Source organism: Pecten maximus, chromosome 12, assembly GCF_902652985.1.
Source record: "Pecten maximus chromosome 12, xPecMax1.1, whole genome shotgun sequence".
NCBI lineage: Eukaryota > Metazoa > Mollusca > Bivalvia > Pectinida > Pectinidae > Pecten > Pecten maximus.
In genome coordinates, this window is record NC_047026.1 from 5,696,022 (window position 1) to 5,721,876 (window position 25,855).

Below are 25,855 nucleotides of genomic sequence, written 5' to 3' on the forward strand. Positions count from 1 at the left end.
AAATCACTAAAACGTTTCTTTTTCATGCAATCGTACGTTTCGCCATGAAGCGTTTCATAAGAAGCATCACCAGTTGGAAAAGTGACACGAAAGTTATGACGAACACGTAGTTATGTGATAAAAACAACTAAATACTTGTAGGCCTATCAGAAACGAGCACGAAAAGGAAAAGCCATGACACAGGCGACAGTTGACGTTCTCTTCACCATATTTTATGTGTTTTTCTCATTCTGTTTGATGTCTCCTCCAACCGAATTTGTGTCCGCAGGAATCACTATCCAAAATGTGCTGTCAAATTACCTCGGTAGTGAAGACATGCATTTTATATATTATCACATCAAACGAACCACGTTTACAGTAGTGGTCCACTCATTCCTTCCTCTGGGTAAGATATTTACAATTTCTGTTTTTACTACAAAGACAATGAAAATATATATTCAGAATTATAAATATACATAATGTACACATGTACTAACTGTACGTACATGTAGGTACATTTTCCTCCACTATAGCACTCCATTTCCCCGTTCTCATTTTGAGAACATGGAATTGTTAGGATACCCTAGACTTATATGGTAGGTGTACGTGTCTTTGATGGTGTAGAAGATGCCCACACCGTCATTTTGCCCAAAAAATATTGATTTTGAGTTAGAAATAGAACAGTTAACTAATCTATCATATCTTTAAATATGACAGGTTTCAACTTTCAAATATAAAAAAAATCCTTAAAGTTGGTAATCATGAATTAATTTTAAACAATATATTACATTAATGATTTACAAAGTGTTGTAGGATTTTGTTGATTACAATTTTGGGGATTAAACTAATCAGGAAGCTAATTACATATATATACTGAAACGAAAAAGAAACGCAACATGGAAAATTGTGATTAATTTTGTATTAAATATACATATCTGTATAAAAATCGCGGAAATAAACATGCACCCTGCCTAACACCCATACCAATCTTCAAAATCACCCAAGTGTGACTAGAGACCTATGCACTTCCGGCGCGGTAAAAACATCAAAAACCGTGCCTGTACAAACATATGCGTTCTTTTTTCATTCAAACCAGTATCAATTCATCACTAACATTGAGCCACATCATCGCCAATACTTTTGCAAACAATAATTCCTTTTACAATTATGCCACGGTTATCAAAGGTTGATAGAGGACGTGCTATAGCGATGCTTCTGGCAGGGAACACGCAACTTCACGTCGCTCGACAATTCAGAGTTCACAAATCGACTATTAGTCGATTAGTTTCACGTCTTAACGCAACAGGAAGAGTCGATGACCAGCCGAGATCAGGACGTCCACGCGTAACGTCGCGACGTCAAGACCGGGTTCTTAGGTTGGCACACCTGCGTAACAGGAGATTAACGGCCGCTGAAACGGCAAGGAATACGATTGGTAATCATAACCGTCGAATTCATCCCCAAACAGTGATCAACAGACTGCGTGAGGCTAATTTGCGTGCAAGGCGACAGTACGTTGGTTTACCACTAACACCGCAACGTCGAGCACGTCGTATGCAATGGGCAACGGCACATATGCCCAGACGTTTTCCTATGAGACGTTGGAGGTCTATGCTCTTCACCGATGAATCTCGATTCACGTTATTTCGAGCAGATGGCCGTCAACGTGTGTACCGGCGTCGAGGCGAACGTTTTGCTGACGCCTGTGTTTTGGAACACGACCGATTTGGGGGTGGATCAGTTATGGTTTGGGCGGGAATCTCCCATGGTTTGAAGACGCCTTTGGTGATAGTCAATGGGAATTTAACGGCCGTACGCTATCGGGATGAGATCCTTAGGCCCCATGTTGTGCCGTTTGTTAGGCAGCATCATCTAACCTTTCAGCAAGATAACGCGAGACCAGACGTTGCAAGAGTCTGTAGAGACTTTCTTGCGACACAGAACATTGTTCCTATAGATTGGCCTCCATATAGCCCCGACCTGTCCCCAATCGAGCATTTGTGGGATGAATTAGACAGAAGAATTCGAAATCGCCGTAACCCCCCAAATACACTCCCTCAGTTAGCAAATGCACTCGTCCAAGAATGGAATAACATTCCAATACGGAAAGTCAATGCCCTGATGAACTCAATGCAACAAAGAATTAGAGATGTGATAACTGTTCGAGGAGGACACACACGATATTAGGGCACGGTTTCAAAACTGCTGCCATTTCAACTTGGATTCACGTAGGGTACTACCAATCATGACCTTCTAGCAAAGTGACCTGTTCTTAAAAATCTCTAAACATTTAAAGGATGTTACATCAATATTCAATATTAACTATTACATATGAAATTTAAACATAATGCTCACAAGTATTATTTTATTAAACCTACAATTTGAAGTTGCGTTTCTTTTTCGTTTCAGTATATATATAATTAATTGTGCAAGGGGTTGTTTATTAATGCAGACAAACCAATTCATCACTTTTAAATTGTTTTATTTAAGGCATTAATTCCATAGACCTGCTGATATTAATACTGGACTTGAAAGTCTGTCAAGGCTTGTTCAAAAACATCATAAAATCATTAGGTCCATCGATCATTATTTCGTACATGAAAACAGTCAAACTTATCCATATGATTTAAGTCAAGTAGATGCTTCAATGTTCCTGAAAGTTGCAAGAAATGCTTATGAAACTGGTATTTTTATTTACAAAATTGTATCTAATTACATTACTGCAACATTTAAAAAATCTTGTTAACACATTAGTTCATCAATTTATTTCACCAGCAGTTTTAGATTACAACCACCAGTATTAAAACTATGTCGTTTATCTGTTTTAAAGATATTTCTTGTTAAAATCTTATTTAATACTTGTTAATGACTTCCACTTCCAGGCTACTATGTTGGATCAGGATTATTTTCCCCAGAAAAAGACCTGTTCAACCTTTGGAGTTTATCATTCTTTTGGAGGATGTATCTTGGTCTCAGTATTAGTGTTATTCTGCTGGTGTCATTGGTGGCATTTAACTGGTCCCTACAGAAATGGAATAATCATCCGATATCAAAACAGCTTGGTCACTTACAGAGAAGTGGAGAATCGTGGAGAACAGTGGCATCGTCTATAAATATTGAGTTCCGTCGTTTTGATAAATTCACAACAGGACCCCACGGTCAACGAGTCATAGTTACAGACTCTTGGGTGATAAAAACTGGAGCTTACTTCCTTAATATTGCTCATCAAAATGACATCCATCTGACAATTTCAAATTCAGAAGAACATTCACTTTCATATGAAAATATGTCTTCTGTACAATTCATAAACTTTTCTGTATCAAGTGTAAATCCAAAAGTTAAGCCTTTCACCATAAGGTAAGCATGTTGATTTATCTCCAATCACTTCAGAATCGTTATTGATAATTCATATTTTTTCTCATTTATTTTTTTAAAACAAAACAAAAATTTGCTTTTATATCAAAATCACTATCCCTATGGCCGTCATTTCCCAAAATAAAATTCCTCTGTGTTACTTGAAAATCTCTCGCATTCATTCAAATATCAGAATTGATGAATAGACTTCATGTATACTTAATTATGCTCTCATCTTCTGCATCAGAATTCTGTGAATTGAAACTTATTCAACTGTTGTAGGTTTTGTTTAGTTTTTAATTTTCACCAATTAATTATCTCCCTTTTGTAGAGAATCACATGATGAACATTTAGTGATTGATGAATATATGCTGGATCAGGTCGCCAATATTTATTCATAGAATTTAACCTTACTATCCCTGAGGGTTTTTTTTGTGGCCAATGATGGGTCCCATTCCCAATCAAATTTCTTTCATATTTAAGCAAAATTCCCCAAATTTGCATTTTTCTCCTGAATATTTCCTTCCAGTTCCTAAGTTTTCTTCCCATAAAGAGTTTAAAATAAGTGAAAAAAAAAGCCCTGTCATCCATATTATACACCTGTCATTTATGTTTAAAGATTCTGCTTCTGATGCAGGTTAAACTCCCTTGAGTACCGTGATTTGAAGGACAAGTTACAGGCCCCAGTGCGGAATGCAAGGGATGTTGTTATACAGCAATCTCTAAGTGACAAGTTCCTGGATGCCTTTAAACAACAGATCACAGACAATGTAGACTTCCATCCACCTCCTACATTGGTAAGATAATAGTTTAATCTAGGGTTTCCCTAGAGTTGTATGGTGATGTTGTCCATGAAGTAGAAGATGCATGCTTACTCTTCCTGAACACCTGGTCTTATTCTGTGTGTACCTTTTCAAGGGTTCCATGCAAATGTATTTTTGTTCACATTTTTCTTTCATTTTGTTGAGTTTAAGTTAAAATTACAGTTTCTTATTATCAGTATTTTATGTGTCTTGCTTGAACATGAGATCTTTATTGGATGAATGGGGATCGACTGGAATGATCATCTCTGTTGTAATTTCAGGAGATAGAAACCTGCATTGGGTGTATGCAGAAGCAAGCCGATGTAAAACTAGTAAAACTTTGTGACAATCCTACACAGGGAGACTGTGTCCAGTGTTTCTGCCGCCCGATGTGGTGCCTCGAGTGCCTCGGGAAGTGGTTCGCCAGTCGACAGGACCAACAACACCCAGAGACCTGGATGGGCAGCAAGTCGCCCTGTCCGACATGTCGAGCTACATTCTGTGTCCTAGATGTTTGTAGGATTGTGAGCACATGAAATGATGTTACATTCCATACGCAAACATTTCCGGTTTCATCCTCCATTTTGATGAAAAGATTTTAACATCATCATGCTTTAGTTTCATAATTGGTTAAGAATTAATAATACTCCTTAAAAATCCATTCTAATGAAAATTTGATGTTCAATTTAATGCTGTATAGAGTTCATACAGGGTTAAATTGAACATCAAATTTTATTTAGATTTTATTAAGTTGTCAATAACAATATCACTTACACATAGTAAGTTTTGGAGATTTTGAGCTGTTGTTGTTGAATATGATGACATTTTGACTAAATGTGAACACTTCCGAAACAGATATGGACCAAATAACATAAGATTTATCATGTCGTTAAGTTAATTAATGCTTTGAATTTCTTTAATCAGTAATATGAGTTTGGTACCTAAACTTGTAGTTTTAATGTCGACAAAATGAAAGGGGAAGACTTTTCATCTAAAAAGATTTTGAAATTGCATTATGAACATTGATATCTACATTACTATTGACAAAATAACATGTATTTAAAGAGAAGGCTTTAAATGAGTGGAGAAAATCATGGGTGATTTTACCATATTCAACAGTCGTTTTATGTACTAGGCAGACTGTGTCTTCATTTTTAACTAACAAGATATGCATTTAAAATAATATTTTATTGGAATTTGAAGTATTTATTTGGTTTTAATAAATAGTTTTGCTGTAACATAAATGTGTTTGTATCCTCTTGATATTAATATCAAACTGCTGTTTTACTCAGCTCGATATGAAAACTGAGATAGATGCTTGTCAATATTACTATATATGGACAAAAATGATGTATTCATATTTAATCTTGATTGAATTGCTTCGAAATCACTTTCGTTTCTATCAGAATTGTTCTTTTAATATCAGATTAATATTTTCCACCAAATTAAGTCTTTGATTGTGTCAATACCAATTTTCTTCTCAGAATTTTTCCAATCTTTTTTCCCCTTAACTGCAATTTCTGTAGTAACATATTTCACTTAATGTTTCTCAAGATTCCTGTCTCCTTTTTTTATGAAATTGTCTGAGTTTCCGATAAACTAAATGGCCCCTGTTTCTCCCCTTTCTCTGTAAGAGCTAATTATTGGGTCTCCTTTTCCCTTTAAAAATCGCTGTGAGTCTTCTTTCTGTGTCAGCAATGTTCCATCAGTCAAACCACCAGTTCTCAATGACTGTACTAAAGAGTTGTATATCCAAATGTTTCATTATAGTGGCCTGGAATCAAGTGGAGACAGATGTCCCCATGTTTTTCCAGCACTCAAGGAAACCTTGACAGGAACTTTGAGTGACACCATTTTACCACAGAGAGTCGCTTCATCTTCCATCACAGATTGTACCAGACCTGCAAAAATATCAATAAATGAGTTCCCAGAGGGATATTGGCATACATATCAAATTACTTTTGTTTGATTATGAGTAAGACTGATCTTTTAATACTCTTCTTCCTTTTAATTCTTTGAAAACATTGGGAAACTCCACAAGAAATCTGAGAAAGATCCATGAAAAACTTTCTGAGTAATAGCGACAATTTCAACAGAGATGAGATTCTTCAACTTTTCAGAGGATTTCATCTTTTTTGACTCGGTTTCGCAAAAACAAAAACCTTTGGATTTGGTCTGAAAAGTCCAAAATTGATGTTTTTGCAGGTAGGGTTAGTATTTATCCTCCTTTTCTTATGTACTTTCCTTTGCCTTTGGAAGGCACGAATCTCATCCCTGTTTCAACTGTCACAATCCAAGATGACTGCCTGTCAGCCATCTTGTTATGCAAAACTTACCGACTAAGGGCATCCTTCATATGAAAGTTGAGGGAGATTCTTGTGGTACTTCTTAAGAAATAGCAATAACAAGTATTGTTACTGACAGACGGACAGAGTGATGACAGACCAGGAACAAATGGTTATTTGAATATCCACCATCTGACGATAATGGACTAAAATTGATTTCTTCTTGAACAAGTACTTCATCATCCATACATATTGAATAGTATTACACTTATTGCTGATTACTGTTATACACTGAATGGATGTCCTGCTCAACTCATCTTTTGGCTTTACAGCTATAACTTAGGTCACATACCAAAAGTACCCTGACACTTATATATAGAAATATTCTTATTGTATTATGTAAAATACAGGTAAGTTGTATGGCTACAGAATCTGCTTTGTATTAATATGAAACACTTACTTTTGATGGTGTTCAGATCTTCATCCGATACCTCCAGCAGGAGTTCATCATGAATTTGGACAACCAGTCTAATGCAAAAAGAATACACATTTAACAAAAAATTACACATTTAACTATGTCAAATTTGTCTAAAATCAATTCATTAGAAATAGCAATAGTGATAATTACATATTCTTTTAACATCAAGTGTATTATGGAGTTATTTTGTGTTATAAAATTTAGATGAAAAATATAAAAACTGTGAAACTTTTGAAGTGTTTAAATGCTAGGGAAACTAGGTGAATGTTAATTTTTTGGTTTGGTTTGGTTTATTAGTCCCCTGCCGTTTGAAAAACGGGGGGACTATAGGTTTACCCTCCGTCCGTCTGTCTGTCTGTCTGTCTGTCTGTCTGTCTGTCTGTCTGTCTGTCTGTCTGTCTGTCTGTCTGTCCGTCTGTCTGTCTGTCTGTCACGCAATAGTTGTCCGGACAACTCCTTCTAAAGTACTACTCCGATTTTAATGAAACTTGGTATACATGATCAGTATAACATGTAGTTGTGCATCCCACATTTTTTTTTTCGAAAAACCAATTTTCAAAATGGCCGCCGACTTCTCATTGGTTGAGGCGTGTCCGGACAATCCTAAAGTACTACTCCAATTTTAACGAAACTTGGTATACGTGATCAGTATAACACATAGTTTAAAAAATGGGAAATAAATAGTTGCACTCCTGGTTCAGGCAGGGGACTTTGTATTGCTGTTGCAATACTATCCATCCTTGTTTTGTTTAATGTCATATTAACAGCCAGGGTCATTTAAGGATGTGCAAGGTTTTGGAGGTGGGGGAAAAGCTGGAGTACCTGGAGAAAAACCAGGACTGAGTAGTAATAAAATGTTACCTGGCTTTTAGATGGGTGTGGCTCTGTAGTGTGTGCTCCACTTGTATCATAGCTGCTTTACATAAGTCAGCAGCTGAACCTGATTAAAAGTCATAAATGTTTATCATAATTAATTCATATTTAGTGCAATAAACTGAAGAAAAAAGTCCTAATTAATTACCAAGTCGGCTATAATAAAATGATAAAGCAGTATATCAGAGGTACATTTTGTATTAGGGTAAATTATTAGGTGTAAATTAAATGTTTAACCTTGAACACAGAAGTTGACTGCCTGTCTCTCAGCCTGGGCTCGTAGAACTGGGGATGGAGACTTGATGTTTGGTATTAATCTCCGCCTTTTGAAAATGGTGGTCGTGAACCCTGCAATGATGAAAGTTAGGAAATGAACACATTTCACGGATTTCTACAAAAAAAAAATTCCTTATATGATACTGAATACTGGGTTGATTTGACATTTAACATTTTGGTACTTAGTATAAGCCTTTTGGTTATCAAAATTTGATTAATTATTCCCCATAATGACACTATGATTTTAAACATTATACCTCACTTCCATTAGAAATGTTTTCACTGGAGGAAAACAGGTCACCTGACATTTTATAAATCAAATATACCACTACAGTATGCTGTCGCCAGTGTATAATGCTGTGGGATAACCCCGCCCGTTGTATATATAACCCCACTCATTTAATATAGAACGTGCCTCTGTCTAAAGTCATCTGCTTCAATTTCAAAACAGCAATAATGAAAGTGTCAGTCCATTGGTTTGACAGATGTGTCATATAATGAGGGGAAGTTTGGTCTTTGCGACCTTGAAAGCTGACCAAAGACATTCATTTGAGCAAATTTTATAACCCTTCATCCTACTGTGTCCAAATGATTTTCTGAAAACCATTAGTCATTCAAAAGAAGTTGTAGAATGAAAAAGATTGATACCAAATGATGCAGCCCCTATCTACCCCGTCTTCATTTTTGCAGAATTGTCAATTTTAAAATATTAAGCAAAAGTGGTTCAAATATAGCCCTCTAAGAACTTGAATATTTAAATAGGGAGGGGGTTTATTTGAGGATAAATATGACTGAACTCACTTGTGTAGTTATTTTGACCAAGTAACAGAGTTAAAAATCAGATTATTTATTTTGTCACAATCTTCATATGAAGATATTGAATTACTTTGAAAATAAGACAACAAAGCAGGAGAGCAGCCATAAAAACAGCATTATTGTATACAGCATACTTACCATTTTTCTGACAGAACTCTATACATTTCCTGGAAAACTGGTTGACAGCTGGGAACTTGACTAAAACAGTGAAACTATTGAATCATTTCCTTCTGATATCTTTTTTGTAGGATGAAAATTCGTTCACTTTACATACATTTATATTTGGTTTATTTTATTTAACATCCTATTAACAGCCAGGGTCATTTAAGGAGGTGCCAGGTTTTGGAGGTGGAAGAAAGCCGGAGTACCAAGGGAAAAATTAGGTCAGTACCTGGCAACTGCCCAACATAGGTTTCAAACTCGCAATCCAGAGGTTGAGGGCTAGTGATAAAGTGTCGGGACACCTTAACCACTCGGCCACCGCGGCCCCCTTACATAAATTTATATACAAATCAATTTAATAGATATAGACAAAGAGATATGTTTATCATTTGACTGCTGTTACACTGTATGCATAAATATCAGCATATATATTAAATGAATGCAAGTCAAAGCTTACCCAGAAAGCTGTCTATTATAGCTTTAGCATCATGAGGAGATATCTTGAGGTATTCTGCAAGTCTCTCCTTCCCTGAAGACACAAATATTTGTACGTTACTAATTATGAGACATAAAATAATTCACATCCACTACAGGATAAAACCTTGAAAAGGCCTCGCTGTGTTTCTGTACATTAGGATAAATATATTTCAAAGAGTTCAGTATTAAACCAAAATTTTTCCTTTTCTCAAAGTAGGTATCGAAAAGCCTTTATATCTGTGTGTGAATTTTTATTTTACCATACTAGCATACCTGTGTCATAATTACAGCATCGTCTGAGGTCAATCTCAAATATTACAGATATGTATAGTACTCAGAATTGTTTACCTGCCCCATACATGACAGAATAGACCACTCGCTTTGTCTGTTCTCTCTCCTGTGTTGTTACAAGGCTGACAGGCTTACACAACCTAATGTAAAAAGGGGAGATAATTCTATATCACTGTTACAACACCAGCATCACAAGGCCAACAGGCTTACACCACCTAATGTAAAAAGGGGAGATAATTCTATATCACCGTTACAACACCAGCATCACAAGGCCGACAGGCTTACACAACCTAATGTAAAAAGGGGAGATAATTCTATATCACTGTTACAACACCAGCATCACAAGGCCAACAGGCTTACACAACCTAATTTAAAAAGGGGAGATAATTCTATGTTGCTGTCACAACACCATCGTCACAAGGACAACAGGATTACACAACCTGATGTACAAAGGGGAGATAATTCTATATCGCTGTCACAACACCGTTGTCACAAGGACAACAGGCTTACACAACCTGATGTACAAAGGGGAGATAATTCTATAACACTTTCACAACATCATCATCACAAGGCAACAGAAGTTGCACAACCTCATATACAAATAATAGATAATTCTATATCACTCTCACAATATATGTCGTCACAAGGATAACAGGCTTATATACACAACCTGATGTACAAAGGGGAGACAATTCTATATCGCTGTCACAATACCATGGTCACAAGGACAACAGGCTTACACAACCTAATGTAAAAAGGGGAGATAATTATATATAACTGTCACAACACCATGGTTACAAGGATAACAGGATTATATACACAACCTGATGTACAAAGGGGAGATAATTCTATATTACTGTCATAACACCATCGTCACAAGGATAACAGGCTTATATACACAACCTGCTGTACAAAGGGGAGATAATTCTATATTACTGTCATAACACCATCGTCACAAGGATAACACGCTTATATACACAACCTGATGTCCAAAGGGGAGACAATTCTATATTACTGTCATAACACCATCGTCACAAGGATAACAGGCTTATATACAAAACCTGATGTACAAAGGGGAGACAATTCTATATTACTGTCATAACACCATCGTCACAAGGATAACAGGCTTATATACAAAACCTGATGTACAAAGGGGAGACAATTCTATATTACTGTCACAAGGATAACAGGATTACATAACCTGAAATACAAGGGGAGATAATTTTATATCACTGTCACAACACCATGGTCACAAGGATCCGGCTTACACAACCTGCTATACAAGGGGAGATAATTCTATATCGCTGTCACAACACTATGGTTACAAGGAAAACACGCTTATATACACAACCTGATATACAAAGGGAAGATAATTCTATATCGCTGTCACACTTTTGTCACAAGAAGGGCAGCCTTACCAAACCTGATATACAAAGGGAGATAATTCACCCCACAGCACCATTGTAACAGAGCTGCTTTAATATGCTGCCTGACATACATGTACAAAGGGGAGATAATTTTATATTACCGTCAAAACACTGTCATAACAAGGCTATCAAGCTTAATTAACACTACCTGATATATTCAGGGGAAATAATTCCACATCTCAGTACTTTTGGATTTAACAATTTTTGTCAAAATTTTCAAGTTTAATATTGTCGGGAATTTTAAAACATTACGATTTTCAGTATTTCTAATGAATGTATATTAAGAAGAGTAATTTCAAGATACTAGAAAAATAATACATACATTACAAAAGTATTATGTTACTCACACTTGCATTCTGATATACTTACCATTGTGATGTAAGCTCTACAAAGATATCTTTACTTCCAGATTCAGAATCAGTAAAGATCTTCAACAAAGTGGGGTCATCAGCTAAGTGGGCTAAAAGTCGCAACTCAATCTGCTGAAAATCTGTAAAAAGAAACTACAATTATAACTAGAACTGTCGCCAGGATGGCTGACTAATACCCCCGCAATCTGCATGAGTCAATGGTGAATTGGAACTGTTAATTAGAGGCTAACTAAGATAACCCAGTAATATAGTGACTAGTTGCCATAGCAACCATAATTTTAAAAAAAACAAAAGTGGCATGCACATCTACACATGGTCCTCTATATGTGTGTGAAGTTTCATTGAAATTGGCCATTTAGTTTAGGAGTTGTCCGGACAAACTTAAAGTTATGGTTCTTATCGGAAAACCTGTTTATAGTGACCAGTTACCATAGCAACCATAATTTTGTGAAAAATAAAGTGGCATGCACATCTACACATGGTCCTCTATATTAATGTGTTCTGAGTTTCATTGAAATCGGCCCTTCGGTTTAGGAGGAGTTTTCCGGACAATCTTAAAGTTATGGTTCCTATCAGAAAACCTGTTTATAGTGACCAGTTGCCATAGCAACCATAATTAAAAAAAAAAAAGGGGGGGCATGCACATCTACACATGGTCCGCTATATTTGTGTGAAGTTTCATTGAAATTGGCCATTTAGTTTAGGAGGAGTTGTCCGGACGGACGGAGGGACAGACAACCGGATTCCAGTATACCCCCCTAACTTCGTTGCGGGGGTATAACTACAATTAATGTAACTTGGTTATGTCCGCAAGATGGTGGGGTTGAATATAGGATTAATATGGATAATCAACATGCTTTTCACAATTTTTTTTATCTTTTTATTTTCTTGGGCTTTGTATGTACTGACCTGCTGCAAGGAAGGACCATCCATCATGGCTGATGAAGGAATCCCTTGCAAATATTTCTACTGTGTCACCACTCTCCTTTCCTGAAATAATTAACCACAAATGTGTTGAAAAAGAATCTATATTGTTGTAATGTGTTGTACCTGTGAAAATAAATTAGATTGTATAGCTTTTTTACCTAGTTTTTTATAATTACCTGTATGCACATATATATATTTTTTGAGAAAACAACCAAGTGCTACATACTAAAATAAGGTCATGTTCTCCACCGAAAATAAAAATTCTACCCTCAATTGAAAATTCCTTGCTAATATTTACCAAAAGTACTACAAATAATGTACTACTATTATTTACAAAATATATATAGGATGGTTAGTTGCAAGACAAATCGATGCAGCTAGATCATAGTTCTCCAACTCTGAGGGGTTTTATTAAATCAACCGAACTGACATGAAGAAAAGGCCACCAGAATGTAGTCCTCAGTGTATAATGTTTGACTTGCTATTTTACCTTATCAGTGTTGTCCAACTGGATCCCTTACTGAAGTAGAAGTTAAAGAGATACACACAAACATAGGTGATAGGAATAAAGTTGACTTGTGGCGGCTGGTCGCTCACAGAAAAGTAAAAAGCCTATATAGCTACCCACAATGTACTAAGTGGTTGTCAGTATAGTCAGATATTACAGTAGAGGTTTTAGGGGTGGCCTGTATGCTCGCGGTTCATTGGTAGAAAGAGAGTCGGCCTGTTGTAGCTGATGTCTGGTTCCCGAGATGTTGAAAACCTACCTACATGTACAATATAGTTGTTGGTAGTCAGATATTACAGTAGAGGTTTTGGATGGCCTGTATGCTCGGTTAGTAGAAAGAGAGTCAGTCTGTTATAGCTAATGTCTGGCCCCTGAGATGTTGAAAACCTACCTACAATGTAGTTGTCGGTATAGTCAGATATTATAGTAGAGGTTTTGAAGATGGCCTGTATGCTGGTTGGTAACCTACCTACAATGTAGTTGTCGGTATAGTCAGATATTATACAGTGGAACCTCTATAAACCGAACATGCATGGGACATGACTATTTGTTCGGTTTACAGAGGGTTCGGTTTGGAGAAGGTGATCGAAAAATGACCGGTCGAATTCCGGATATAATTGGTCGGACGATGTTTTATTAGAATGCACCCGATTACAAACCGGCACATACACACGTAGACAACATTTGGTTTGTCTGAATAATATGCATATTATGAAAGTTAATCAATGTATATATTGCAGAATATATAAGAAAGGCAAATGACTATAACTATAGTTTTAAACAGTATTTTCACATGTACAACTACACTTTACGATCGACCTACATTTTGTTACATCCGGTGAAGCTTCCGTCATGTGGATGGGGCCGATAGTCCAATACGGAATATTTTACATATCGACTAATATTAAAGGGTGTGAAGATGTTTTTTTCAATATCAATTACAATTGATCAGATGATACTGGTCGTATTTCTCACATCGCTGTTGTCTAAAAAAAACATCACAGGCTTCATTTACGAAAACAACCCCCTTTGGGCCTCATTTAAATTAAATGCGAAACTCAGGCTTCTAGCTCTACTTGCATTGAGAAGATAAACGAACCGACGCGCTTCAATGAAGTGTCATTGTTTCATAATTGTGGTGTTGATTATACACTACGCCATCCGTCATAATGCCCCCTTGGGATATATATTGGATACCTGTACAAATCACCTACGTAGGTCCCGAGACAATAAGGCTTCACACAATACCCGTCACAGATGTTGTTTCACGGTTGACTGGCCTGACCTCGTGTCATAATCGCTCAGGTAAGGCCGGTTTTTAGAAGTAATTTTTGGTATATTTTAACAGGAACCAGACACAAAATCAGTCCGGTGTTCGGAATTCAGAGGGATCGGTATTTGGAAGTTTTTTAATACTATAATATTAATAAAGAAGGACCAATTCCGTACAATGTCAATTCGTTCGGTATTCAGGGGTGTTCGGTTTTTAGAAGGTTCGGTTTTCGGAAGTTGCACTGTAGTAGAGGTTTTAGGGGTGGCCTGTATGCTGGTTGGTAACCTACCTACAATGTAGTTGTCGGTATAGTCAGATATCACAGTAGAGGTTTTGGGGATGGCCTGTATATTGGGCTGATAAGAAGAGAGTCGGCCTGTGGCAGCTGATGTTTGGTCCCAGTGGGTATAGATATACCCCTCCTGAACACACGACATCATCCCATCTACATAGGTAGACTTTAGCTTCTGTACCTGTTAACATTGGTTATTTACAAAAGTTTCATATATTCAATTTAATTTGGTATTTAAGATACATGTACACCATACAAAGTGCAGCCAGATCAATGATACAATACTGGCAATATCTTCTACTGTTCAGAAAGACATTTATACATGTAATTACACTGTAACAAATATCTATCCAACCAACAGCCCATGTCTTGTAGAAATTCAACCTATATCTGTTGCTGTTCAATTAATTACTAACAAATATAAATGTATTGTTCTTCAATAAATCCACTCCCTTGTTGTGAGAGCGGAGGTAAACGGTTGTTTCTGTTGACCCTCTGTGCTTATTGCAAAATGAATAAGTATAGTTTTATAGTCCTACCATCAATAGGGTATCTACACGTAACACCTCGACTCTACCTGTCTGTACTCCAGTATAATGGTTGGTAGGTGATGTGTTCCCACTAACTGATTCAGTACGGCCTCCGATGTAGATATCTGGTGTCCGATGTTTGTCTTAGCCAGCTTCCTATTTCCAGGTAACTTCTTGTCAAGTTTTAGTTCCTCAAATAACACCTGAACAAAAAAAGAAAAAGAAAAAGAAAAAATCTAACCTATATCAAATCATTATGACTTTGATTTCAAAATATTGTTACATGTATAACTTTTGGAATTATCTAATGATGCTTTGCAAAACAAATTAATATGATATATGATTATGAAAAGATCAAGTGTAATCATGAATGATACGACAATCACTCCATCAGTACTCTGGATATAGATATGCGGATATCATAATGAATAGATTCCATTGAACCTGTATGGATTAAAGGCTAACTGCCTATAATAGCTATGTTGTGGTTGAAATAGAGAATATCAGACTGCTTTATCCCCTCTACCATACAGAGAATAGGTGATATATTAGGGACAGGTGCCTACACCAGGGGGTCGCGATGGCTGAGTAGTTAAGGCGTCCGACACTTTATCACTAGCCCTCCAACCCTGGGTTGTGAGCTCGAAAACTACTTCGGGCAGTTGCCAGGTACTGACCATTTTTCTCCGGGTCCTCCGGCTTTCCTCCATCTCCAAAACCTGGCATGTCCTTAAATGACCCTGGCTGTTAATAGGACATTAAACAAAATAAACCAAACCAAGCCAAAGCCTATACTAGTCTGTTACCTGCCGTAGCTGTGCTGGACTGTTGATAAGGAACGGATGACCGGCAGCCTTGTGGGCATTCTGCTCCAACTTCTGCAGCTTTCTCTGGTGGTCAGCAAAATATTAAGAATCACATTTCAAATTTCACCACATATGTGAAGGTGTTAAGTATATATAATGTACTGTGACAACTTCACTGTCTTCCAAAAATAGTTACCTTGACAATATTAGTACTTAATAAAGACTCAACAAGCATATTGGGTATTGCTAAAGCCCCCGCTAAAAATAGCAATGGTGACCTTGACCCAAAACCTCTGAAACTTAAACTTGTCTGGAGATATATAGTCCTTCATCATTGTGTGAAGTTTGATCCAAAATCCCTCAGGGAATGAAGCCGCTGGATAGCTGACAATCTTTGGCATTACATATGGATGTACATATGTACAAGATGGAGGGAGAGGAAATCTATAGTTTTTTGGGGAAGTTATAACCCAGCAGTAGGCAGTAGGCACATGTCCTCTTTTGTCTCATTTGTCTGACAAAGAGACACAGAGGCTTTATGAGTTAATTTTGCTGACCAGGGAAGCATTTGGATAAGGAATTTAGACATTAGCCAATTTGTTTGTGGAAACAAGAGATAATGAAGATAGTTATCAACTAAGACAGACCTTGAGGATGTCCGAGAATCTGAGCATGGTGTCAGCGTCTACTCGGAGTGGTCGGAGCTCCATGGCTGCCAGGAGAGGGAGTAACTTCATTTCCACACAGCAGTAGAGATCCCACATATCTCGGGCTACCAACTTCTGGTACAGTCGCTTCATCAGCTCCGACAGTAGGCACATGTCCTCTTTTAAAACCTCTATAGCACTGCTTAACACATGCTCCTGTCAAAGATCTGACAAAGTATTCTAATCGTCTCACATTCAAAAGAGACATTATTTTATACTGTATCTTAGATAAATGATTATTCCTTACAATGATTTATTATTTTTTAGAAAATGGTTTAAAATTTTGGAAACATATTTGAACAAACATAAATCTCAATTCTAAGAACAATGAGTACAATTTCTTTACTAATCCATCTTTAAATTGAATTATTGTAACTTTTCTCAATTCCCTTTCTATACAATTTGTCCTGTGTCATGAAATTCAGGACGACTGTTTATGTTAATAGGTACCTTCCAAGAGAGACAAACGAGTGACAAACTTTTTTGAAATGTCACATTTTCACAGTCAGGATCCAACAACCATGCTGCCACAACAGGATCAAATACAGCAACATCTGTAATGTATTGAAAATGACGTCATCTACAAACATAATAATAAAATATCTAACAAAATGGAATGATGGAAGAAACTCGTTAGAAGGGTAAAAATGACTTCAGAGTAAGAAACGACTATGAGCAATGCACTCAGGGATTTTCCTACAAGTTTTCACCTGGGTCCAGGGTACATTTAATTTGGATTTTCTTACGCGACAAAATGTGAAATAAGGAAAACAGGAAAGAAAAATTCAAACAAATTCATGCTCTTCTTTATAGAAGATTTCGTATTTTACTTCTGTTATTTATTCAAAAGTTCTTTTCACATCAAGCATTATATATATTTTTAATCTTGAAAAATTGACCTTTATTTCATGAATTTTCAGTGGCAAATTAGGAATTTTCACCAAATTTTCTTTAGGGGAATGGGTCCTTTTAAGGGACCCAGATTCTATGGTAGGACATGTACAATCCCTGGCACTGTTCATCAACAATCTCTCTGCCATCATCCATTCAGGTAAACTGAAGGTTTCTGATGTTTCATCAGCATTTTAGATATCTGATATAGGGCAATACAGGTTAGTCAGCACATATCAGATTTTTAAAAGGCAGATAAAACATGAGAAACCTTCGGATTACCATTCAGGGTAGTATGTACATAATAATGTATTGTATATAATAATGTAGTAGCAATAACAGGACTTTTAACATGGCCATCATATTAAATGTTACACAGGTCTGAATTTCAGGAAGGACCATCTGGGAATTGACTTTGATACAGCTTTGTGTTTAGAAGAACTTAGTTGTAAGAACATTTTCAAGATGGCCACTGTGACAGCCATTTAGAATGCCAATATCTAATACAGGTGTATAAGTCAGGAGAACAGAAGAAAATCATAGCCCACCATCAGATAGCTCTCATTGGTGTTATATTGATTGTAATTTCATTTATTATAGAATATGCAATTTCAGAAGTACCTTTAGCTTCTTTGACACCGAAATCTCTCATCAATATAATTAATAACATCTTGGCATCACAGCAAATCTTTCTGTGTTGGTTTGATATCAAGTCTTTCCAGAATTCTCTAGAATGAAGACAAAAAGTAAGATATTCATATAAAAGCACAGGTGCATTGTAATCAGACTGTAAATAAAGTGAAATTTTTATAAGCATCTCTGGATCATCACACCTCCGATCTCAATAACTGACCAATCAAATTACCATGCATTTATGAAAAGTACCATTTGAATTTTAATGTACACCTTTGGATCATGATGTAGCTAAACTAAGAGTTTAATTAAAATCAACCTTTTGAAAAGTTAAGCCTATAAAATTCTAACAGATTGACAGATAATGAATGCTACACCATACTTTCTTCTGTCAAACATACAGGGTATAATGAAAGACCAATTACAGAGAATTCTACCTGTTTGATGAGGTACATCAGCAATTATTCACCAAATTTGGGGAACAATAAAGGTTCTTTTCAACATTGCGGTTGAACTTTAATTTGAAGTAAGAGCTCAGTTGAACTTTAATTTGAAGTAAGAGCTAGATACCAAACATCAAATATGGGAGCACTCGATCTAGCCATTAGATATTAGGTTGAGTGGCACATTGGTAACACACTAATGCCTATCACCTACTGGTGACTGGGGTTAGATTCCCTGATAGGACGTGACAAGGTATGGGGGTCACTTGCCCGATCACATGGATTTTTCCAGATACTCTGTTTCCTCCCACAGAAAGACCCCTCACACGCTTCTATCCGGGCCAACAAGCGTGATTAATATAAGTTGATGTAACTTGTTTTTGCAATTGTTGTAAGATCATAAAATAAAGTGTACATATGTACATTAGATACAGTTTCTATTAAACTTGTTATTACTTGAGTAAATGAACTATGTAGATTTTAATATTTTCTTCAAATACATAACCTGATTATTGTATCATGTGAGTCATTGCTGTGATCCTGGTCTGGTAATGGAAACAGCCAAACTTTGTCTTCCTGAGAAGGCCCAGTACCACCCTCACAACCACACACCGCTACAGCCTGGACCTGTTTAAAACCATAACTTATAATTACATTACATTTAGTTTTAATAGGAAGGGAAAATATAACCAATCCTGACTGAGATTTAGACCAAGACAAAAAGGTAGACACATTAAATGGTCGTGATCAACCTAGTCCATCTCTACTACATTACTCCTTCCTTCAATACAATTCTACCCCTGATGTGTGTAATCACTTTATAGATACTGATGTTAATTTGTCGAAAATTCAATTGCAACACCAAGATTCTACTGCTTTTATTTGATCAACCAAACAATTCCTCCACCTTTGTCTGCTCAAATTTATCAAATACTATTAAAATTCCTTAAACAATTGATTATATATAAAATCAGAACTCCTTTGCACAATAAATATCACATGACCAAAATTCCTTATACAATTGATTATATATACATTCAGAACTTGTTATACAATCAAATATGCTTTTAAATACAACAAAAGCAATTTATTATATCATTAAACACAAAGAAAAATAAAATGAAATGAGAAACAAGCTAAGCCTTTACAAAAATTTCAATGTCATATGAAATTCCCAAGAATTAGAATCTAAATTCAACAGTTTATGATTAAAACCACATTGATCAATGGTTGATTTCAAAAGTGATTCAGAAGTTTTTATCAATAACCATCATTTCAAATTTGTTATAGTTGGAAGCATGACTAGATTTTCAATAAAGAAATAAATGAAAACCATATAATGTAATGGACATCATTATAACAATATAATTAGGGGGCCTAGGGGGCCGCGGTGGCCGAGTGGTTAAGGTGTCCTGACATTTTATCACTATAGAACTCCACCTCTGGGTTGCAAGCTCGAAATCTTCGTGAGGCAGTTGCCAGGTATGGACCGTAGGCCGGTGGTTTTTCTACGGGTACTCCAGCTTTCCTTCACCTCCAAAACCTGGCACGTCCTTAAATGACCCTGACTATTAATAGGACGTCAAACAAAAACAAACAAACAAATATAATGCTATCAAGGCAATAGTTAAGAACTTTGAAAGGTTTTGTATATCTACTGTATTTACCTCAGATGTCCATTGTTTCTGTCTGAAATTTCCTGCTGACTTCCTCTGTAAAAAGTTAGACATTAAGAACACTGTCATAAAACAAGCTGCTACTTATAGGAATTTACAAGCACTAAGCTGGAAAATGCACATATATAGTTTTAGGTTGACAACTATATATGCTTGGGCTATACTGAATGGCTTTTTTAAGTGCTGTCCCACTGAAGTGTCACAGCTTGGATGAAGCAGGATCACAGCCCAACCAGTCATATTTTTCTAACAACAGGCTAAATAACGTTTCTGTGAGTGGGAAGACTCTACAAAGACACAACTATAAAAGAGTGGAGGAAATTATAAAGAAAACAGAGATCTGACATCTTCTTATCAATGTGATTGGTGCAGTTTAGTTTTAGTCTCCTGGAATGCCCTGATACACAAAGCATCCATAACCAATCAAGTCCTAACAAGTTCCAATTCAGATTGACACTGATGTTTCTTGAAGTACTTTGATCCCTATCAGGGGTTGACACTAACTTAATTGCCTTGACAGATCGATGGCCTGCCAGGTTTTGAAATGAGGCAGTCTCGACCACCAAAAGTTAGGCCCATCTTGGGGGATTTGAGCATGTCCCTCCAGCTCCCAACCCAGACACTGAGGAAAAAATTGAATTCTAGATGCAGTTTCCTGAATTCTAGTTCATTCTGAGCATAGAAATATTAGACCTTACTCCAAAGGGTTTGATAAAAAAAAGTTTAAAAAAAAGTTTAAAATAATATTATTGAACTGAATGAAGAAAACTTAAGCTGGACATTATACATTTGACTGAAAATGTTGGCAGCCCACAGGGCTGCTAGTCTGGACATTGTGACAGTCCGACTGGAATTCCAGGCAGCCAACGGCTGCTGGGCTACTGTTTGTTTTAATCTCTGCCTATGATATTGTCAATATATTAAAGTTATTCTGGCCTGAACACCACACAATATTCTGACAGATATATCATATGTTCATCAGAATATATCCATCTGTCATCTGGTGTAAGGGCTAGAAGAAATTCAAACTAAGTACATTTATCTATAAACAGCAATGGTTTACTGAAAGATAAAATGGAGACCACAACAGAAAAAAGGGCCTTGGATGTCCTCACTAAAGTTTTGTTCATTAACTGGACTCCTTACCTTACTTGAAGCAGTATAGATATCCCTCAGCTGTGTAGAACCATTTTGATAAACTAGAGAAATCAGCACTTCTGGAGCAGAGTGTAAAGTTTGGAGGACATCCCCTAGATCTTGGTCACTCATTGTTGTCACCACACTGGCTGTGTGCTGCCTACTGAATGGCAGCTTCTCGTGTGATTCTGTAGTCTTCATTACAGACTTAGGTGCTTCCTTCAAAATAGTACAGAGCTTTGTTTGTTTGCTTTGTTTATTTGCTTTGTTTGTTTGTTGGGTTTATCAAGAAATCTGTTTCATCACACTTAAAAAGCATGTTAAAACTTCAAAAAATTAACAATTACATATCAAAATACTCATAGCTATATGATTATATCAAAATAGAACTGCAAGTTTTCAGTATTTAGGTACAGGTAATTTTACATAAAATAAATTAATATTAACTGAAATTTTACCATCTCAGTCACATCCTGCTTCTGTTTTTTGTAAGGAGTCGTGAAATGTGAAGATATCCTGTTAGTATCAGGACAACTGATGGTGGATCGCTCTGAAGGGTTAACAAGCCCTAAAATCAGGGGGAAATGTAAATCATGTGTGAATTCCATATTTAATATGAATATACAATTATGATGATAAGTTACTAGTGAAGGCATCAATTTCAAATTAAAATCTGAAATCAGTATGCAATATTTTTTTCAGTAATTATCAATTTGCTTTAGATAAGACATTATTGAAACACAATGTTTGATAATTAATAACTTAACACTTTGGTGAAGGCACCTCAAAAATAAATAAATTAATAAAGAAGTACCGTAATGCTTACAATTAATTAAAACAACTGTACTGTGGCAATAAAACTACATTCCCAGCATTCTCAGGCATACTTAACAAGAGATCCCAGAGGGATCTTGGCGCCCACCATTGAATGATCTTCATAGGTTCCATGTCAGATTGATCTTTTCTCTACTTTTCCCTTCATTTTACTAATCTGTGCAAATTGAGACATCCCTCCAGTACTTTTCAAACAAGGGAATCCTAGCTATATAAGAAATTTGAGATTTAACGATTATGGCTGTTTGTTTGCCAGGTTGTTTTCAGGACAGACTGGTCCAAAAATGCAATACAAGGGACCAAGGGGAACCTACTTATGAAATTTGAGAAAGATCCATTCAGTACTTTAAGAAATAGAGATAACAAACTTCAATTGTCAAAATCCAAGATGGCGGTCTGTCGGCCATATTGTTTTCCAATTGATCTCAAAATGCAATAAGCATAACTAGGCATCAAGGGGAACCTCCATATGAAATTTGAGAAAGATCCCTTCAGTACTTTCTCAGAAATAGCGATAACAAACTTCAATTGTCAAAATCCAAGATGGCTGCCTGTCGGCCATGTTATTTTCAGATTGGTCTAAAAATGCAATATGCATAACAAGGCACCAAGGGAAACTTACATATGAAATTTGAGAAAGATCCCTTAAATACTCTCTCAGAAATAGTGATAACAAACTTCAATTGTCAAAATCCAAGATGGCTGCCTGTCGGCCATGTTGTTTTCAGATTGGTCTCAAAACGCAATATGCATAACTAGGCACCAAGGGAAACTTACATATGAAATTTGAGAAAGATCCATTCAGTACTTTCTCAGAAATAGTGATAACAAACTTCAATTGTCAAAATCCAAGATGGCTGCCTGTCAGCCATGTTGTTTTCTGATTGGTCTCAAAACGCAATATGCATAACTAGGCACCAAGGGAAACCTACATATAAAAATTTGAGAAAGATCCCTTCAGTACTTTCTCAGAAATAGCGATAACAAACTTCAATTGTCAAAATCCAAGATGGCTGCCTGTCGGCCATGTTGTTATCCGATTGGTCTCAAAATGCAATATGCATAACTAGGCACCAAGGGAAACCTTCATATGAAATTTGAGAAAGATCCATTCAGTACTTTCTCAGAAATAGCGATAACAAACTTCAATTGTCAAAATCCAAGATGGCTGCCTGTCGGCCATGTTGTTATCCGATTGGTCTCAAAATGCAATATGCATAACTAGGCACCAAGGGAAACCTTCATATGAAATTTGAGAAAGATCCATTCAGTACTTTCTCAGAAATAGCGATAACAAACTTCAATTGTCAAAATCCAAGATGGCTGCCTGTCGGCCATGTTGTTTTCCGATTGGTCTCAAAACGCAATATGCATAACTAGGCACCAAGGAGAACCTACATATGAAATTTGAGAAAGATCCATTTAGTACTTTCTCAGAAATAGTGATAACAAACTTCAATTGTCAAAATCCAAGATGGCTGCCTGTCGGCCATGTTGTTTTCCGATTGGTCTCAAATCGCAATATGCATAACCAAGCACCAAGGGGAACCTACATATGAAATTTGAGAAAGATCCCTTCAGCGCTTTCTCAGAAATAGCGATAACAAGAATTGTTTACGGACGGAGGGACGGAGGACGGAGGGACGGACGGACGGACGGACCACGGACGCAGGGCGATTTGAATAGCCCACCATCTGATGATGGTGGGCTAAAAACTTATACTTAAAATCAAGCACTTACTTTTAGTATGTTCTTTTTTATTTTGTTTCATCTGCATATCTTTCCTAAAATTGTAATAAAAATGATGAAAAAAAAACCAAATAAAAAAAACATTATAATCATATGTAGAATTTCTTTTGAAATTTCACGGTATTATAGATTAATCTTTTATAACCTTCAAATGCAGATAATTCCTGGGAAATGTAAAACATTATCACTTAAACTGAATCTCTTCAGCGGATTATTTATTGATCTCAAATAATCTAAATATATAAGTTTGATATTTATACCTCATTATCATATGCTGTTTCAGTCTGGCTGAAATAGATGTTTCTTTGACTGAAGCTGTGTTTGTCTCCCTTGACTTTTCATCCTGCCTTGTGTCTCTTGTACAACAAGAAGAGGGAGATTTTAGAGTGGGAATCCCTAGAGTACTATTTGATAATCCTGCATGACGTACCACATTTCTCGTTTCTGTATTTGTAGAACAAATTGTATTGGGTTTACTCCCCAACGAAGGTGTTCCTTTGACGGTACCTTTTTCAGATCTTTGTGAATGACATTTTTCTTGTTGTAACAGAATTTCTGTATCAGAAGCCTCAAAAGCTGTGTATGGAAATGTACTATATTGCGCTTTTTCTTTATCAATTTCTATCAAATCAGAATTTCTGGATGATGCTGGAGCCAATGTGGTTGACGACTGTCTACTTTCCAATGGAAGATTCACAGATGTTTCCCATAACAGAATGTGTATTTGAGTTTTCGAAGAGGGTCCTTTCCAACTGGTTAGACAAGGGGTCAAGGTCAGCATCTCTCTTCTCTAAGGTTGATGGTGAATGTACTGGTATACTCTGTGAAGAACTGGTGTTCACATCAGGGGGTGCTCCAAATCTCTTCTCATACATCTGTTGGTAATAGGTCCCTAAAAATAAGCCCTTTTGTGAGTAATATATATGTACATCTGCTAGAAATGTAGTTGGGCGATACAAATAAGATATCATGTTGATGAATAACATAATTTTCATTAGAGGAAGCAAGCACTTTTTATGAAAGGTACCAATTTTTTCCTGACATCTCAATAAGTTACCCTTTTTTTCACTGCTGGAAAATAAACAAGGCAACATTAAAAGCAGCCATTTTTTGTAACAACATTAAAGACCTGGAAATGTCATTCTAGTGCCATTACTGTTATTCACAAATTAAAAGCCTAAAGACAATAAATTATACTGTTATGCATTCTAGGACTATATAACTTTGATTAATGAATATAAACACAAGTGTTGATTTAAAATTGCCTTTTGTGGAAAGGGCTTCATTTTGGATATTTTTAATTATAATCTTATTGATGAAACTGCAAAAGTGCAGAAGAAAAGACCTAACTCCCCCTCCGTGTGTGTGCTTTTGAGTAATGATAGTAATGATAAGCCTACATTTTTCGGTCTACCTATGATTACATGGGTGCTCTTGGGTATGGGTTGTAATAAAAGGCCTAACTTTTTTTGTCTACCTATATGATTATGAATATCTGGGTGCTTTTTTGTCTGTAGATACCTGGGTGCTCTTTGGTATGGGTTGTAATAATAGGGCAAACTTTTTAGTATAACTATGATTACCTGGGTACTTTTTTTGTTTACCTATGATTACCTGGGTGATCTTTGGTTTGAGCAGCAAGTTGCTTCCTCTGTTCACTGTATTGTCTGTATATGCCGGCCATCACAGTTTGGGCATCAGCTGACAGGTGACAGAAGCGCCCCATCTGAGGAGGGGCTGTACCCGGCCTCCAAACTGGACACATAGCAGTGGTTGTTTGTCCGCCTCTGTCTTAAACAAAAAAAAGATGTCACCATTTGAAAGACCAAGGCCTACTGTAGATTTCAACATTTTAAA

The 25,855-nt window shown here is 36.4% G+C and overlaps 2 protein-coding genes across 2 annotated transcripts; one reads left to right on the forward strand and one right to left on the reverse strand.

The window, feature by feature from the left end:
- Positions 1-41: 41 nt before the first annotated feature.
- On the forward strand, positions 42-5,380 carry LOC117339328 (E3 ubiquitin-protein ligase TM129-like). Its single transcript, XM_033900860.1, has 4 exons — positions 42-385; positions 2,862-3,336; positions 3,971-4,130; positions 4,418-5,380. Exons 1-4 carry the CDS (start codon positions 175-177, stop codon positions 4,670-4,672), a joined length of 1,101 nt encoding a protein of 366 aa, XP_033756751.1. The 5' UTR covers positions 42-174; the 3' UTR covers positions 4,673-5,380.
- On the reverse strand, positions 4,733-25,792 carry LOC117339326 (DNA polymerase nu-like). The gene is made up of 22 exons (XM_033900858.1): positions 25,613-25,792; positions 24,259-24,890; positions 23,990-24,033; positions 21,874-21,983; positions 21,425-21,634; positions 20,270-20,314; positions 19,108-19,229; positions 18,148-18,254; positions 17,086-17,189; positions 16,576-16,791; positions 15,929-16,012; positions 15,170-15,325; positions 14,590-14,773; positions 12,502-12,582; positions 11,591-11,711; positions 9,852-9,934; positions 9,484-9,555; positions 9,003-9,062; positions 8,010-8,120; positions 7,761-7,839; positions 6,882-6,949; positions 4,733-6,037 (listed from the first exon to the last, which is right to left on the reverse strand). Exons 2-22 carry the CDS (start codon positions 24,777-24,779, stop codon positions 5,901-5,903), a joined length of 2,715 nt encoding a protein of 904 aa, XP_033756749.1. The 5' UTR covers positions 24,780-24,890; positions 25,613-25,792; the 3' UTR covers positions 4,733-5,900.
- Positions 25,793-25,855: the final 63 nt, after the last annotated feature.